At 43.4% G+C, this 16,284-nt stretch overlaps 1 protein-coding gene across 2 annotated transcripts; it reads right to left on the bottom strand.

Moving 5' to 3' along the window:
* Positions 1–24: 24 nt before the first annotated feature.
* On the bottom strand, positions 25–13,437 carry LOC115136183 (serine/threonine-protein phosphatase 2A catalytic subunit alpha isoform-like). 2 transcript variants are annotated; one of them, XM_029671709.2, is made up of 7 exons: positions 12,804–13,429; positions 2,872–3,081; positions 2,493–2,666; positions 2,051–2,140; positions 1,640–1,801; positions 1,326–1,444; positions 25–1,143 (listed from the first exon to the last, which is right to left on the bottom strand). In XM_029671709.2, exons 1-7 carry the CDS (start codon positions 12,903–12,905, stop codon positions 1,071–1,073), a joined length of 930 nt encoding a protein of 309 aa, XP_029527569.1. In that variant the 5' UTR covers positions 12,906–13,429; the 3' UTR covers positions 25–1,070. The 2 variants fall into 2 exon arrangements, with proteins under 2 accessions (XP_029527569.1, XP_029527571.1); XM_029671711.2 differs by having other exon boundaries at positions 1,033–1,143; positions 1,415–1,444; positions 12,804–13,437.
* Between the last annotated feature and the right edge of the window lie 2,847 nt (positions 13,438–16,284).

The raw sequence follows: 16,284 nt of genomic DNA, 5'->3' as shown, positions 1-16,284 counted from the left end.
TCAATTGAGTAAACACGGCACAAGTCAAGGAGCAACTTGTTTCTTTATTCAACAGGATCCCTCAATACAAACTCACTCCTCATGATTATGATTTAGTGTGTGACTGTTTCCAATGGAATTTCTTGATCTGTCTGCCACACACCCACAATTGGAAGGGCATATGTTTAACCCAGCAAAAACCTGGTGACTAAATTTATTTATTTTTAAGACAAAAAAAAAAAAACTCTCCATAGAGTTTAACAGCCATCTTCTGACTTGTAAAAACACAAAGGCCCAGTCCGGTCAAATGTGATTTTCCTGTGCTTTATATACATTTCCACACTATGAGGTTGTAATAAATGATAATGCCCTTTTTAGTGTAAGAGCCATTAGAAAAGGCCGCCTAAAATTTCAGCCTGTTTTGGCGGGATGGAGATTTGACCTGCCTGGTGATTTGATAGATAACATCTCCATTGGACATTAAACCTTTTTTTTAATGTGCAAACAGGTTTAAAAATTAAAAAAAATACTGAAAAAAGGTGCAGATTCACAAAATCAGCATCGGTGCATTGGATTGAAAATGTTTCAATTAACAAAACTTGGTTACTGTGCTAACAGTATAACTTTAGACCGTCCCCTCGCCCATACCCGGGCGCGAACCAGGGACCCTCTGCACACATCAACAACAGTCACCCACGAAGCATCGTTACCCATCGCTCCACCAAAAGCCGCGGCCCTTGCAGAGCAAGGGGAACTACTACTTCAAGGTCTCAGAGCAAGTGACGTCACCGATTGAAACGCTATTTAGCGTGCCCCGCTAACTAAGCTAGCCGTTTCACATCCGTTACACTAACCTTGAGAATGGAAACGGGGGAGTAGAGCTAGAGGAGTAAGGAATTGGAGTCCTTGGAGAATTTTTAACACTTTTTGGTCCATGTACAGATGTTTTGTGAATGCTTAAATAGTGGTGTGAATACAATTATGTACATTGATGTTTTGCTGTGTCGCCCGACCCTGGCCCCCTCTCCCATGGGTTTGGATGCTGAAGGTACTTTCAGAAATCATGGCAATCCTGTACAAGTGGTGAGGTTTTACAGGAAGTAGTCCGGGGTGCGACGGGTGACATGGGGTTCCCCTCTACGAGGCGCAGGGTCAAACTGCAGGCTGGAAAACAAACAAACATTTCATTTTTAATCTAAAATCCTGTTGATAGTTGATGGATCATTACATTTAGGTCATTTAACAGATGCTCTTTTACTTCCTCCTCCAGAACTAGAGGACCTTGCTGGTAGAGCAACAAACTGAGGACAGTTTGCCATTCATGTAACGGTAATCAGTATGCTTACAAGGAGTATTTCAGGGTGTCGTCGAGTTCCATGATAGATGCCTGGTTACCACAACGGTAACAGTAATTTGGTGCACTGAATATAGTTACCACGTTTCGCTCATGGCACCAGTTGTAACCCTATAGAAAAAAATATAAGAAAAACAGTAGGACAGTGTAGTTGTGAATCAGAAATCTGAGACAGTCCTACAGACATAACATTTTATAGTACATGTGCATCAACCTGAATGAGGTGGCTAACTTAATGCTTTCATATTTCACTTTATGATCACCTTTCAGATTTCAAGCATGGCGAACCAGCGACAGACAGCTTACCTCCATAACCAGCTGGTGAGCTCTGGAGACCAGGGTAAGGCGGTTGGCATGGTTAAATGTCTCAGATATATCCTGGCCAAAGGTGTAGCCGGCCCCCCTGGGGGAGATGCCCCAGCCCCCACGGTCATCTGGGTCTGACCACAGCAGGTCACACATGGGGCCCTGTGGAAGCAGCATAGTAATAAAGATATGGATAAAGATCTATATGGTGAATAAGGTCACAGAGCGGGGGAGGCAATAACAGAGTAGGATCGAAAGTCAATATGGTCAGTTGTGTTGTTTTGACAAAATGGTTGAAGTTAAGCTTAGGAGCAGACAAACTTATCCTAGACCTGTACCTAAAAGTTACTTCTAACTAGCAGCAATGAGACAGCAGAGTATGCTCAGAAGCAGGGTTGTTGAGCCATGTACCTCGTGTGGCACTTCCTGCATACGGTCCAGCGCTCGGATGTGATCCAACGTGTCTATGGACGGAGACAGGCCTCCGTGAAGACAGAATATCTTAGAAGGGAAAGAAAACAGAACATGTCACATGATAATTTAAATATTGGTTCTGACTCTGCGTAACAGTTGACTGAGACATAAGATACATACCCTTAAGTTCATTTTTATTTACAGCATACAACAGTTAAAGCACTGCAGATTCAACATATGGATTATATGTGTGAAACCTCAAAATGACAACAAGGACCTAGTTTACCAACGTTTACTCAACCGTATTAGCACAATACATGGTTGCCATTCCACTCAGACCAGGTTCAACAACGAGACTCCTGCACAGGCACACTAATAACAGAGTGATAGCCCCGTAATAACAAAGACATAGGATACTTAAAACATTAACACCTCTTACCTGAGTATCTACCAAGGCCGTGAGAGGAAGGTAATCGAAGAGGTCTGTGAAGTATTTCCATACGTTTGCATTGCCGTATTTCCTTAAGCACTCGTCATAGAAGCCGTACACCTGTGTGATTTGTCTGCTTTCGTGGTTCCCCCGAAGGATTGTGATGCGTTCACGGTACCTAACCTGTGATCAATGTTCAAAATATAGGGGATTACTAAACAGCACTGTTGAATGAACAGCCTACTAGAGCATTCTGAATGAGTGTCTTAGCATTATATTACTTTAGCATCACAAAGCCCGGTGTAAATGATCATTGAGCACTCTCGTAGGGCAAGTTCAAATATGAATGGTCATTCAAAACTTCCAAGTGTACGATAACAATACTTGCCTTAAGTGCTACAAGTAGTGTGACAGTCTCTACAGAGTAGTAGCCTCGGTCAACGTAGTCTCCCATGAACAGGTAGTTTGTGTCTGGAGACTTTCCTCCGATTCTGAAGAGCTCCATGAGGTCGTGGAACTGGCCGTGGACGTCTCCACACACTGTAACAGGACATCGGACCTCCTGCACGTTGGATTCCTTGGTCAAAATTTCCTTCGCCTGGACAAAACCACACAATTAGGCAAAGTTTCTCCTTACCCTAGACAAAACCAACATGAGTCTATGTTGTAGGCTACATTGCAAAACGTTTGAGAGCCCCACCCATAACCTCCCCAAGAAAATAAATAGACCAATGACATTTGGCAAGCTAGTTGAATGGCAAAGCAGTTCCTAGAAACCAGTGGACTGTGAAGGGAAGCTCTAAGAACAACAATAAGGCCCGCTCTAAGAACAACAATAAGGCCCGCTCTAAGAACAACAATAAGGCCCGCTCTAAGAACAACAATAAGGCCTACTGGGGCAAAGCAGATAATATTATAGCAGAAAAGTCCACTACTGTTATAGAATGCACCTGATTGCATGCAGAGCTATATTTGTTGCCAATGCAATCTCCCCCTCAAAAAGCATCAGTGTTAGTCTTTGAAAAAAGTTCTAGGTTAAACAAAGTGGAAACATATGCCTAGACCCGCTCTAAGAACAACAATAAGGCCTACTGGGGCAAAGCAGATAATATTATAGCAGAAAAGTCCACTACTGTTATAGAATGCACCTGATTGCATGCAGAGCTATATTTGTTGCCAATGCAATCTCCCCCCCCCCTCAAAAAGCATCAGTGTTAGTCTTTGAAAAAAGTTCTAGGTTAAACAAAGTGGAAACATATGCCTAGACCCGCCTCCAGACCATTCAAACGACAGAAAATACTTTTTTTATAAATCAGTAGAGATGCTCCTTGAGGTGTCTGGCTGGGATAATAAGTTGTTGGCAGAACTACACTGGGAGTTGAGTGGTATAAGGAGCTTTTAGAGCATGAATCCCATTTGGAGAGTAGCAGGCATAGAGTAGAGCAGGGCTGTGTCACTGTGTGTGGGTCAGAGATGAACGAGAGATCTCTGCTCCAGGCAGCAACGCCCTGAGAAAGCAGGGGAGAGACACTGGCAGATTGAGGAGAGCAACAGAGCGACCAAGGCATATGAAACAAACCTGATATTTTTCCAAATTAATTTGAGTGGCAATTACAAATGAAAAGAATCAGATAAGAGCCAGAACCCGACAAACTATTGTAGGTCAGTGGGACTTAGAACATTGGTAAACATAGTATATAACAGAGTCAATACAGCTTACAATATGGTAGAACCTCAGAAGACAGATCTTTCATCAGTAACCTAAAACAACTGATCTCGACACGTCTATATTGAATGGATGACGTAAATGCCTCACCCCTCATTACAGCACCTAAAGATATGCCTTGCTGGCATCAGATAAAAACATCAAGTTCAACTTTGTTAATTCGTCATACACAGAGCAATGAAATGCTAACTTACAGGTTCACCTTTTGACAATACAAATAGTAGTAAAAATAAAAAACAACTAAAAATAGAATAGTAATTGAGCAAAAATATGACACTAGGTGGCACTCTAATTAAAGTCAGATATGTACATGTCGTAAAGTACCATACGCCGGAAATAAAGAAATATAGCTAGCTAATGACCTTTTCCACGTGGGAAAAAAAAACTGAACAGAGACTTGCTAGCAACGTTAGGTAGCTAACTGAGATTTTCTACAAGGAATCTTGGTTATGGAAAACGGTTAAAGCCCTGGAGAATAAACCCTCCTCACAGCTGCCCATGTCCCTTAAATGTTGATGTGGTTGTTACTGACAAGGAGCACATGGCTGAGCTCTTTAATCACCACTTCATTAAGTCAGGATTCCTATGCGCCTCAGCCATGCCGCATTGCCCGTCCAATATTTCCTCATCTCCCACCCCTTCTAATGCAACTAGCCCTGATGCTCCTCCCTCTTTATCCCCTGCCACGCTACAAAGTTTCTCCTGGCAGGCAGTCACTGAGTCCGAAGTGCTAAATGAGATCCTTAAACTTGACCCCCAAAAACATCTGGGTCAGATGGTTTAGACCAGGGGTGTCAAAGTCAAATGGACGGAGGGCCAAATAAAAAAATCAGCTACAAGACGAGGGCCGGACTGTTCGAATGTTCATTGAAAATTTTTTAAATGACGCATATAGTCTAGTGAACCTAATTGAACCTACTGAAAACCTAACAAATATATTACAATATGATCAGATAAATAAAGCAATATTTTCTTATGGCTCTGTCAGTAATCTTTAATTTTCAACAGACACAAAAGACAAATTTCCTTTATATAAATATCCCCATAACATGAACATTAAATGAAAGAAACCGGTATTCAAGGCACCATCAGTAGACTATATTTTCTATTTTAGCAAAAGTGGGCTAAATTTACTTCAAAGAAAAACAATAATAGCAATTTTCTATCATCCACTCAACTGAAATATTTTTAAAATATAATTGGATTGAAATACAAAAAAATAAAGTGCAAAAATCTATTAATCAAAAACAACACTTTGTTTAAGGAGAAGTAACATGCAGTGAAAACAAATATTAAATTTTAACTTTTAAACTTGAACTGAGTAAAAACTCTAAATATGTGATTGCACAGTAATGTTCACTTGTTTGAGGTTGAGGGTGATACTTGGTGGTGTCCCATCTTTTCCACAAGTTCATCAATGTTCGGGGTAAGGCTCTGAGCTGAAGAAATCCTCAGAATTGAGTGGAGGTGTTCAGCAGTAAGTCGACTTCTGTGTGATGTTTTGTTCAGGTTCATCAAAGAAAACAGTTGTTCACACAGGTATGTGCTGCCAAACATAGACAACGTTTGAGCAGCCTGGATGCGCAGCTGGGGCATTGTGCCGGGAGGAAACGGGCGAACTCCGCAGCACCCACTGCCGCATATTTTGCCCTCAGTGCATCATTGCATTGGAGGTCAATCAACTCCATTTGGAGGTTTGGTGGTGAGCTTTCCACGTCAACAGCAAATGGGTTACCGAGCAGTTCCAACCTGCTTTTTTGTGCTTCAAAGTCAGCAAATCGGCGTCGAAAGTCAGCGGCAAGCATACCTATTTTATCAGCCAACTGTGTGCTCGGGAACGCACTGGTAGAGAGCTTCTCTTTCATGGTCTGGCAGCTGGGAAAGTGGCTCAAATTTTCTTTCCGCATCTGCGTCTCCCACAGAGTCAGTTTGGTTTTAAATGCCTTCACTGTACTGTACATATCAGAGATGACACGATCCCGACCCTGCAGCTGCAAGTTTATTGCATTCAGATGACTCGTAATGTCACACAGAAAAGCCATTTCACACAGAAACATTTCGTCTCGGAGTTGTGTTGTGTCTTTCCCTTTGCTGTCCAAGAACAGACAAATCTCCTCACGAAGCTCGAAACATCTTTGAAGCACCTTTCCCTGGCTTAGCCATCGCACCTCTGTGTGATAAGGCAAATCACCATGCTCCGTTTCTAACTCCGTCAGAAATGCCTTGAACTGGCGGTGATTCAAACCTTTGGCTCTGATAAAGTTAACTGTGCGCGTGATGATGCTCATTACATGCTCCATTTTCAAGGCTTTACCGCACAACGCTTCCTGGTGTATGATACAATGATAAGCTGTCAGCTCACCTGTCGCGTTTTCCTCTTGCATCTTTTCCCGTATCTTCGCCACCAGTCCGCTCCTGTGTCCACACATCGCAGGTGCTCCGTCGGTTGTCAAACCCACGAGTTTTTCCCAAGGCAGCTCCATCTCATTTACACATCTTGACACCTCTTCATACAAATCATGCCCCGTAGTTGTGCCATGCATAGGACGTAAAGCCAAAAACTCCTCTGTCACGCTTAGGTTGGAGTCCACTCCGCGGATGAAAATTGACAACTGGGCAATGTCAGAAATGTCGGTGCTCTCATCCACAGCCAAGGAATATGCAATAAAATCTTTTCCCTTTTTCACAAGCTGCTCTTTTAGATTGATGGACAACTGGTCTACTCTCTCGGCAATGGTGTTTCTGCTCAGACTCACATTTAAAAAGAGTTGCCTTTTTCTGGGCAAACTTCGTCACAAACTTTAATCATGCAGTTTTTGATGAAATCCCCTCCGTAAATGGCCGGGCTGATTTAGCGATCTCTTCTGCCAAAATAAAACTGGCCTTGACAGCAGCCTGGCCTTGTGATTTGGCTTTTTGAACAGAGCCTGTCGAGATTTGAGGCCTCGTTTTAATTCCTCTGCCTTTTGTAGCCTTTGTTCCATGTCCATATTCTTGTTTTTGTCCGCGTGTTTCGTTTCATAATGTCGTCTCAGATTATACTCTTTCAGTACCGCCACACTTTCTCCACACAGAAGACACACAGGTTTTCCAGCTACCTTCGTGAACATATACTCCGACTCCCACCTTGTTTGAAACCCCGGTTCTCAGTATCCACCTTCCGTTTTGCCATTTTTGATGGGTATCTGAAAGTTAATTTTACTGTGATGCTGACGACTGCTGTGCCAATAAATATTGAAATGAAGCAGCCTACTGCTCGGTGCGTCACCTTTGCATTGTGGGAAATGTAGTATTGGTGCGTGTAAAAGATCTGCGGGCTGCCGGCTTGCTGCGGGCCGGTTCTAATAATAAATCAAGATCATCCCAGGGGCCGTAAAAAACCTTCTTGCGGGCCGGATGTGGCCCGCGGGCCTTGACTCTGACATATGTGGTTTAGACCCTTCATTAAGGTTGCTGACCTTATCATCGCCAAGCCTGTCGCGCCTCTCTGGGGAGGTTCCCATTACTTGGAAGGCAGCCATGGGGGTCCTTTATTTAAAAAGGGGGAGATCAAGCTGATCCTAACTATTTTTGGCCCATTTCAATTTTTCCTGTTTATCGAGTGTTGGAAATACTTGTCAATAATCAACTGGCTTTCTTGATGTCTATAGTATTCTCTGTGGTACGCAATCTGGGTTCCACGCAGGTTATGGATGTGTCAAGGCAAACTTAAAAAGTGCCTAAATTAGGTTAGCATTGCCCTCTAGTCAAAGCAATGTTGTGCTGCTATTTTTATTGACTTGCCCTAAGCTTTTAATACGGTAGATCATTCCATTCTTGTGGGTCCGCTAAGGAGTATTGGGGTCTCTGAAGGGTCTTTGGCCTGGTTTGCTAACTACCCCTCCCAAAGAGTGCAGTGAATAAAGTCAGAACATCTCAGCCACTGCCTGTCACCAAGGGAGTACCCCAAGGCTCATTTTTATGCCCCCCGCTCTTAATTTACATCAACATAGCTCAGGCAGTAGGAAGCGCTCTAATCCATTTATATGCAGATGATACAGTCTTATACTGGTGGCCCCTCCAGATGTGTTAAATGCTCTACAATAAAGTTTTCTTAATGTCCAACAAGCTTTATCTGCCCTTAACCTTGTTCTGAACACCTCCAAAACTAAGATCATGTGGTTTGGTAAGAAGAATGCCCCTCTACCCACAGGTGTGATTACTACCTCTAAGGATTTAGAGCTTTAGGTAGTCACCTCATACAAGTACTTGGGAGTATGGCTAGACAGTACATGGTCCTTCTCTCAGAACATATCAAAGCTGCAGGGTAAAGTTACATAGACTTGGGTTCCTCTATCGTAAACGCTCCTCTTTCACCACAGCTGCCAAACTAACCCTGATTCAGATGACCATCCTACCCATACTAGATTACGGAGACAATTTATAAAATCAGCAGGTAAGTGTGCTCGAGGGGCTAGATGTTCTATACCAGTAGGCCATCAGATTTGCCACCAACACTCCTTATAGGACACCTCACTGCACTCTATATGCCTCTAAACTGGTCATCTCTGTATACCCGTCGCAAGACCCAGTGGTAGATGCTTATTTATAAAAACCCTCTTAAGCCTCACTCCCCCCTATCTGAGATATCTACTGCAGCCCTCATCCTCCACATACAATACCTGTTCTGCCAGTCACATTCTGTTTAAGGTTCCTAAAGCACACATCCCTGGGTCACTCCCCTTTTCAGTTCGCTGCAGCTAGTGATGAACGAGCTGCAACAAAACAGCTTCCAATACTCTACTCGGCAAACTGAATGCAGTTTCACAGTGCCATCCGTTTTGTTACTAAAGCCCCTTATACCACCCACCACTGCGACCTGTATGCTCTAGTCGGCTGGCCCTCGCTACATATTCGTCGCCAGACCCACTGGCTCCAGGTCATCTACAGCTTTATCGCAGTTCTCTGGTCACTATGGCAACACCCACCTGTAGCACGAGCTCCAGCAGGTGTATCTCACTGATCATCCCTAAAGCCAACACCTCATTTGGCCGCCTTTCCTTCCAGTTCTCTGCTGCCTGTGACTGGAACGAATTGCAAAAATCGCTGAAGTTGGAGACTTTTATCTCCCTTACTAGCTTCAAACATCTGCTATCTGAGCAGCTAACCGATCGCTGAGGCTGTACATAGTCCATCTGTAAATAGCCCACCCAATCTACCTCATCCCCATACTGTTTTTATTTATTTACTTTTCTGCTCACCAGTATCTTTACCTGCACATGACCATCTGATCATTTATCTGCAAAATTGTAATTATTCACCTACCTCCTCATGCCTTTTGCACACAATGTATATAGACTCTTTCTACTGTGTTATTGACTTGTTTATTGTTTACTCCATGTGTAACTTTGTTGTTGTCTGTTCACACTGCTATGCTTTATCTTGGCCAGGTCGCAGTTGTAAATGCGGTTGTGCAAATGGAATAGACAACAGGTGGAAATTATAGGCAATTAGCAAGACACCCCCAATAAAGGAGTGGTTCTAAAGGTGCTGACCACAGACCACTTCTCAGTTCCTATGCTTCCTGGATGATGTTTTGGTCACTTTTGAATGCTGGCGGTGCTTTCACTCTAGTGGTAGCATGAGACGGAGTCTACAACCCACACAAGTGGCTCAGGTAGTGCAGCTCATCCAAGATGGCACATCAATGCGAGCTGTGGCAAGAAGGTTTGCTGTGTCTGTCAGCGTAGTGTCCAGAGCATGGAGGCGCTATTAGGAGACAGGCCAGTACATCAGGAGACGTGGAGGAGGCTGTAGGAGGGCAACAACCCAGCAGCAGGACCGCTACCTCCGCCTTTGTGCAAGGAGGAGCACTGCCAGAGCCCTGCAAAATTACCTCCAGCAGGCCACAAATGTGCATGTGTCTGCTCAAACGGTCAGAAACAGACTCCATGAGGGTGGTATGAGGGCCCGACGTCCACAGGTGGGGGTTGTGCTTACAGCCCAACACCGTGCAGGGCGTTTGGCATTTGCCAGAGAACACCAAGATTGGCAAATTAGCCACTGGCGCCCTGTGCTCTTCACAGATGAAAGCAGGTTCACACTGAGCACGTGACAGACGTGAGAGTCTGGAGAGCCCGTGGAGAACGTTCTGCTGCCTGCAACATCCTCCAGCATGACCGGTTTGGCGGTGTGTCAGTCATGGTGTGGGGTGGCATTTCTTTGGGGGGGCCGCACAGCCCTCCATGTGTTCGCCAGAGGTAGCCTGACTGCCATTAGGTACCGAGGTGAGATCCTCAGACCCCTTGTGAGACCATATGCTGGTGCGGTTGGCCCTGGGTTCCTCCTAATGCAAGACAATGCTAGACCTCATGTGGCTGGAGTGTGTCTGCAGTTCCTGCAAGAGGAAGGCATTGATGCTATGGACTGGCCCGCCCATTCCCCAGACCTGAATCCAATTGAGCACATCTGGGACATCACGTCTCGCTCCATCCACCAACGCCACATTGCACCACAGACTGTCCAGGAGTTGGCGGATGCTTTAGTCCGGGTCTGTGAGGAGATCCCTCAGGAGACCATCCGCCACCTCATCAGGAGCATGCCCAGGCGTTGTAGGGAGGTCACACACACTACTGAGCCTCATTGACTTGTTTTAAGGACATTACATCAAAGTTGGATCAGCCTGTAGTGTGGTTTTCCACTTTAATTTTGAGTGTGACTCCAAATCCAGACCTCCATGGGTTGATAAATTTGATTTCCATTGATAATTTGTGCGTGATTGTTGTCAGCACATTCAACTAGGTAAAGAAAAAAGTATTTAATACAAATATTTCATTCAGATCTAGGATGTTATTTTAGTGTTCCCTTTATTTTTATGAGCAGTGTATTTTAAATCCCAGTCCTGTCCTCACAGGAGGCGTTTTGCCTTTTGGCAGGCAGTCATTGTAAATAAGACTTTGTTCTTAACTAACTTGCCTAGATAAATAAAATGTTAAATAAACATGCCAGACCAGGAAATTGTCAATTGTTTTATTACACTATTGAACAAGACAATAGTTATAAGAAAATATTTAGCCTAGAATGATTTCACAGAATAAACAAAGTGTGAAGTTCATCAGTAAATCACTCTTCCCCCGTTCTGTAATTTGTATCCCAAGACAGAGGCCATCCCACCAGTGTTATATTCACTCACAGAAACAAGCAAGATGTCATTCCACCAGTGTTATATTGAGTCATAGAGCCCAGCAACAATGTGGTAGTGATGCAACACAGAATCAATCACATCCAATGCTATTTTTACTCTGGCTACGCATTCTGCTGAACACATTAACAAAATGCACAGGGGATGGATGCATCAGCCATGACTGAGCAAATGTGTGCTCTATATAACCACACCACTACTATGCTTATACCTACTGTTTAAAAGCTGGTCAATCACATGTTCAGGGGTATGTGAGAATACTGATTACAACAACATGGAAACCATTGAGTAAATGGCAAAACCACTCATTGAGACTGAACTCCACAGGATAATAGAATATGATCACTGACACCTTGTAGCCTAGTGGTGAATATTTGTCAATGGGAAATTCTAGCAGAGTACCATTTTCATCCATACTGTAATCCTGGCCTCTAACCTACAAATCATCTCTGGACATGAATCACCTGTTTGTAAACAAGTCAAACGAGTACATGAGTAGACACACCTAGTTATTTTTTTAGTATTTAAAACCATACATAAGTGTAACAGCAAAGTGAAAAGATTATCAATGAAGATTGATGTTAAATCCCTGCTCAAACCCTAGGTGACTTGATAAAGTGAAAGTTTAGTCTGACCTAGTTCTTGTCGTGTCCCACAGTTCAGTTAGGGTGGGAATCCAGGATGTGTGTACGTCTGTTTTACAACTGTATTCAAGTGTGTATGGTCTGACTATATCAAACAAATAAATGAAAACACTTGACATGTCTTTGACAAACGCAATGATTTTGCCACAGGACACTCAGTCATACCATCAGCACATACAGTATGAGCCCCCCCCCCCCCCCATAACTAAAATGAGACAGTCTGAATGAGTTGGTAGTAAACCAGGTAACGAATGAAAGCCAATTATGTGACTTGCATTATTTAGCTGGTCTTCAAGTTAGTCCACCACTACCGACACGTTTGCCATTTAAAACAAAAATGTGCCAAACAAAAACATGTTTCTATGAATGAGTGTAAAGGTTTGACTTCTTCAAAATAACCCATACATATTGCTGCAGTGAAATGCTAAACCAGTTTTACAGCTGAGGAGAATGAGAAGTTGTGCAATGTAATGTGTTACTTACATCGGCGCCATTTTAAGAATGTAAGGGTCAAACAGCCACATTCGAATAGTTCTATATTTTGTAAGGCATACATGTTACTATTTCTGAAAGACTGACGAACATTTTAGACAGACCTACACGAGAAAGTTGGCTATATAAATAACCGCTCTTGAAACTAGACAGGATTATGTTATAAGCTATTTGGCAAGTGCTGATAGCGACAAACTGCGCAATATGTATAGTATCATCCCCCGAATGTTACACCGAAACATTTTACAATAGGAAAGTTATATTTCCGTATACCTTACCTTTTCGCAAAGCGTTTTTACTTGGCCCTCTGACAGCTGTTTGCAGTCGTTGATTTGTTCGATCCATAAGTCGATTTCCTTAGTAAAACACTTCTCGTCCATTCCTGATTGTTATTTTGGTTAATTCAGTGGCACGGAAATTGTTATTTTCCTAAACACTCGCAATCCTCCCCCAAATTGACCAACCAAGTTGCATGCGTTTCTAATTGACACATAAATTGACGAACGTAGATGAACCGGGTCGACTAAGATATGTGGAGACGTCAGTTGCTGTTATCCCAACCTAGGCCGTGATCCACTCAACACAAGTCCGACTGGGAGCGCCAGGGATATGCCGCATTACTATTGGTCTCCCAGTAGAAATCTGTGCATTCTTATTGGCTATTGGGCGACTCGGTTGCATGGCCCGGTACCCCGCGTAAGCTTATCTTTATACAAAATGTTCTGGTCGAAAATTTACGAATTACCCTCCTTCTAAACGTCTATATCTGTATAGCAGACGCAGTAGCCATCTGACATAGAGAAATGCATGTCGGTGTCATAGCATGCTTGCCGGCATACGGTGCCTTCAGAAAGTATTCAAACCCCTCGAACTTTTCACAATATTGTTACGTAACAGCCTTAATTTAAAATTGATTGATAAAACATATTTCCTCAGCATTCTACACACAATACCCCATAACTACAAAGCGAATTCTTTTTTTTTTTTTGGGGGGGGGGGGGTTCCCAAATGTATAAAAAAAATAAAAATACAGGACAAAAAGTCCTTATAAGTATTCAGGCCCCTTGCTTATTAGACTTGAAATTGAGCTCAGGTGCATCCTGTTTCCATTGATCGTCCTTGAGATGGTTCGACCATTTGATTGGAGTCCACCTGTGGTAAATTCAATTGATTGGACATGATTTGGAAAGGCACACACCTGTCTATATAAGGTCCCACAATTGGCAGTGCATGTCCCAGCAAAAACCAAGCCATGAGGTCAAAGGAATTGTCTGTCAAGCTCAGAGACAGGATTGTGTCGAGGCACAGATCTGGTAAAGGGTTCCAAAAAATGTCTGCAACATTGAAGGTCCCCAAGAACACAGTGGCCTCATTCTAAAATGGAAGAAGTTTGGAACCACCACCACTCTTCCTGGAGCTGGCTTCCCAGCCAAACTGAACAATCGGGGGAGAAGGTCCATGTTCAGAAAGGTGACCAAGAACATGATGGTCACTCTGACAGAGCTCTAGAGTTCCTTAGTGGAGATGGGAGGACCTTCCAGAAGGACAACCATCTCTGCAGCACTCCACCAATCAGGCCTTTATGGTAGAGTGGCCAGACGGAAGCCACTCCTCAGTAAGAGGCACATGACAGCCCGCTTGGAGATGGCCTAAAGAGTCTCAGACTGTGGGAAATGAGATTCTCTGGTATGATGAAACCAAGATTGACCTCTTTTGCCTGAATGCCAAGGGTCACATCTGGAGGAAACCTGGCACCATCCCTACGGTAAAAGCATGGGTGTGGCAGCATCATACTGTGTGGATGTTTTTCAGCGACAGGGAGACTAGTTAGGATCGAGGCAAAGTACAGATCGATCCTTGATGAAAACCTGCTCCAGGGCACTCAAGACCTCAGACTGGGGCGATGGTTCACCTTCCAACAGGGCAACAACCCTAAGCACACAGCCAAGACAATGCAAGATTGGCTTCGGGACAAGTCTCTGAATGTCATTGAGTGACCCAGCCAGAGCTTGGACTTGAACCAGCTCAAACCTCTCTGGAGAGACCTGAAAATAGCTGTGCAGCGACGCTCCCCATCCAACCTGACAGAGCTTGAGAGGATCTGCAGAGAATAATGGGAGAAACTCTCCAAACACAGGTGTGCCAAGCTTGTAGCGTCATACCCAAGAAGACATGAGGCTGTAATCGCTGCCAAAGGTGCTTCAACAAAGTACTGAGGAAAGGGTCTGACAAGTTATGTAAATGTGCTTTTTAAATATTTTTTAAAATAAATTATACATTTGCAACAATGCCTAAAACCTGTTTTTGCTTTATCATGGGATATTGTGTGTAGATTGCTTTAGGGGGAAAAAACAATTTAATCCATTTTTAGAATGAGACTAACATAACAATGTGGAGAAAGTTAAGGGGTCTGAATTCTTTCCCGAATTAACCTAATGTATTTATGTAAAAAAAAAATGGGGACCACAATAGCAAGTCCTGGACTTGATTGTGCAATCCAGGTCACTTAAAAAAAAATCTTTGTGCGTATATGTTTAACTGACAAAAAAATCAATCAATCCAAACTGTGCAGTGGCCAATTGGTGAATAGAAAGAGACACCTATTACAAAACACCCAAACTTTTAATGACATTTGCAAAATCCCAAGCCAAGCCTTTGATACTGGGTAAGCCTAAAAGGTAGGGAGGGATGTTTTTTCCATTTGTCAAGATTGACAGTCTATTGTGGTGTTGAAAACAATGATATTGACATGCCCAAAGTCTGTATGCTTGGTTTATTTATTATTACAGTACATGTGAAAAAAAAATACCATTGGGGAAGGTGCATTTATTTTAAATCTTGAGTAAAAATAATTGATACGTCTCGTGTACCTGTTTGTCCTCTGTAGTTGTGTGACTTTGTTAGCAGAACCATACTTTTTCACTGTGTGAGGACAGACTGGGAGACGAGAAGCAAGTACAGGGAGTTAAATAACAGACAAACAAACCAAGGACAGCGTCTGGACAAGGGGAACAAAACGACATTAATGCAGACACTGGGGAGGAAGTGACAGATATAGGGGAGGCAATCAATAAGGTAGAGTCCAGGTGAGTCCCATGAAGCGCTGATGCACGTAACAACGTTGACAGGTGTGCGTAACGATGGGCCGCCTGGCGCCCTCAAGTGCCAGAGAGGGGGAGCGGGAGCAGGCGTGACACATTGCCTGCATTCCAAGCACTTTAAAGACACACCCTATCTCCTCAGCCATCAAATTAAGTGACACATCTGATGATGTATCATGACGTCTGACGAGTATCCACTTGCATTCATCCCGCGATGATTGTGTTTTCAGCCACCGGTAGCTTGTGGGTGCTTTATATGCTCTACAGTCAATTATGATTGCACGTCTACTTATATTAACTATATAATTCTTAATATACACCTACTGTATGATAGCTAGCAAATGAATTAGCTAAATAAAGCTAGCCTGCCGAGCTACTTCTGAAGGAACATTTCCAAAAGCTAACCAAACAAAAACTTGTATGTTGACTCCATATTGACGTTGAGGTTTTATGATTTGGTCTGACTTTTATTAGCGGATGTACAATCAGCGCAAATCTAATTATGGGGCGTTTCAGGCCCCGAAGTGAACATAATTGTACACTCGCAAACTCTATTAAAACGAGGGCTAAGGGGGTTACATTGCAAACTTCCCTTGCTTGGCCTATCATCTGGACCGATGACAACTATGGCCGGGGGATTCCCCCAAGGGCATAGGGC

This window comes from Oncorhynchus nerka, linkage group LG10, assembly GCF_034236695.1.
Source record: "Oncorhynchus nerka isolate Pitt River linkage group LG10, Oner_Uvic_2.0, whole genome shotgun sequence".
Taxonomy (NCBI): domain Eukaryota; kingdom Metazoa; phylum Chordata; class Actinopteri; order Salmoniformes; family Salmonidae; genus Oncorhynchus; species Oncorhynchus nerka.
The sequence above is the reverse complement of the archived record's forward strand: the minus strand, read 5'-3'. Positions and strand labels throughout refer to the sequence as shown.

Coding starts and splice junctions, on each gene's coding strand:
- LOC115136183 (XM_029671709.2), bottom strand. CDS start 12,905: ATGGACGAGAAGTGTTTTACTAAGGAAATCGACTTATGGATCGAACAA. Junction 3,082..12,803: donor TAAAAACGCTTTGCGAAAAG/GTAAGGTATACG, acceptor GGTTTTGTCCAG/GCGAAGGAAATTTTGACCAA. Junction 1,802..2,050: donor TGCAGGAAGTGCCACACGAG/GTACATGGCTCA, acceptor CTGCTTCCACAG/GGCCCCATGTGTGACCTGCT.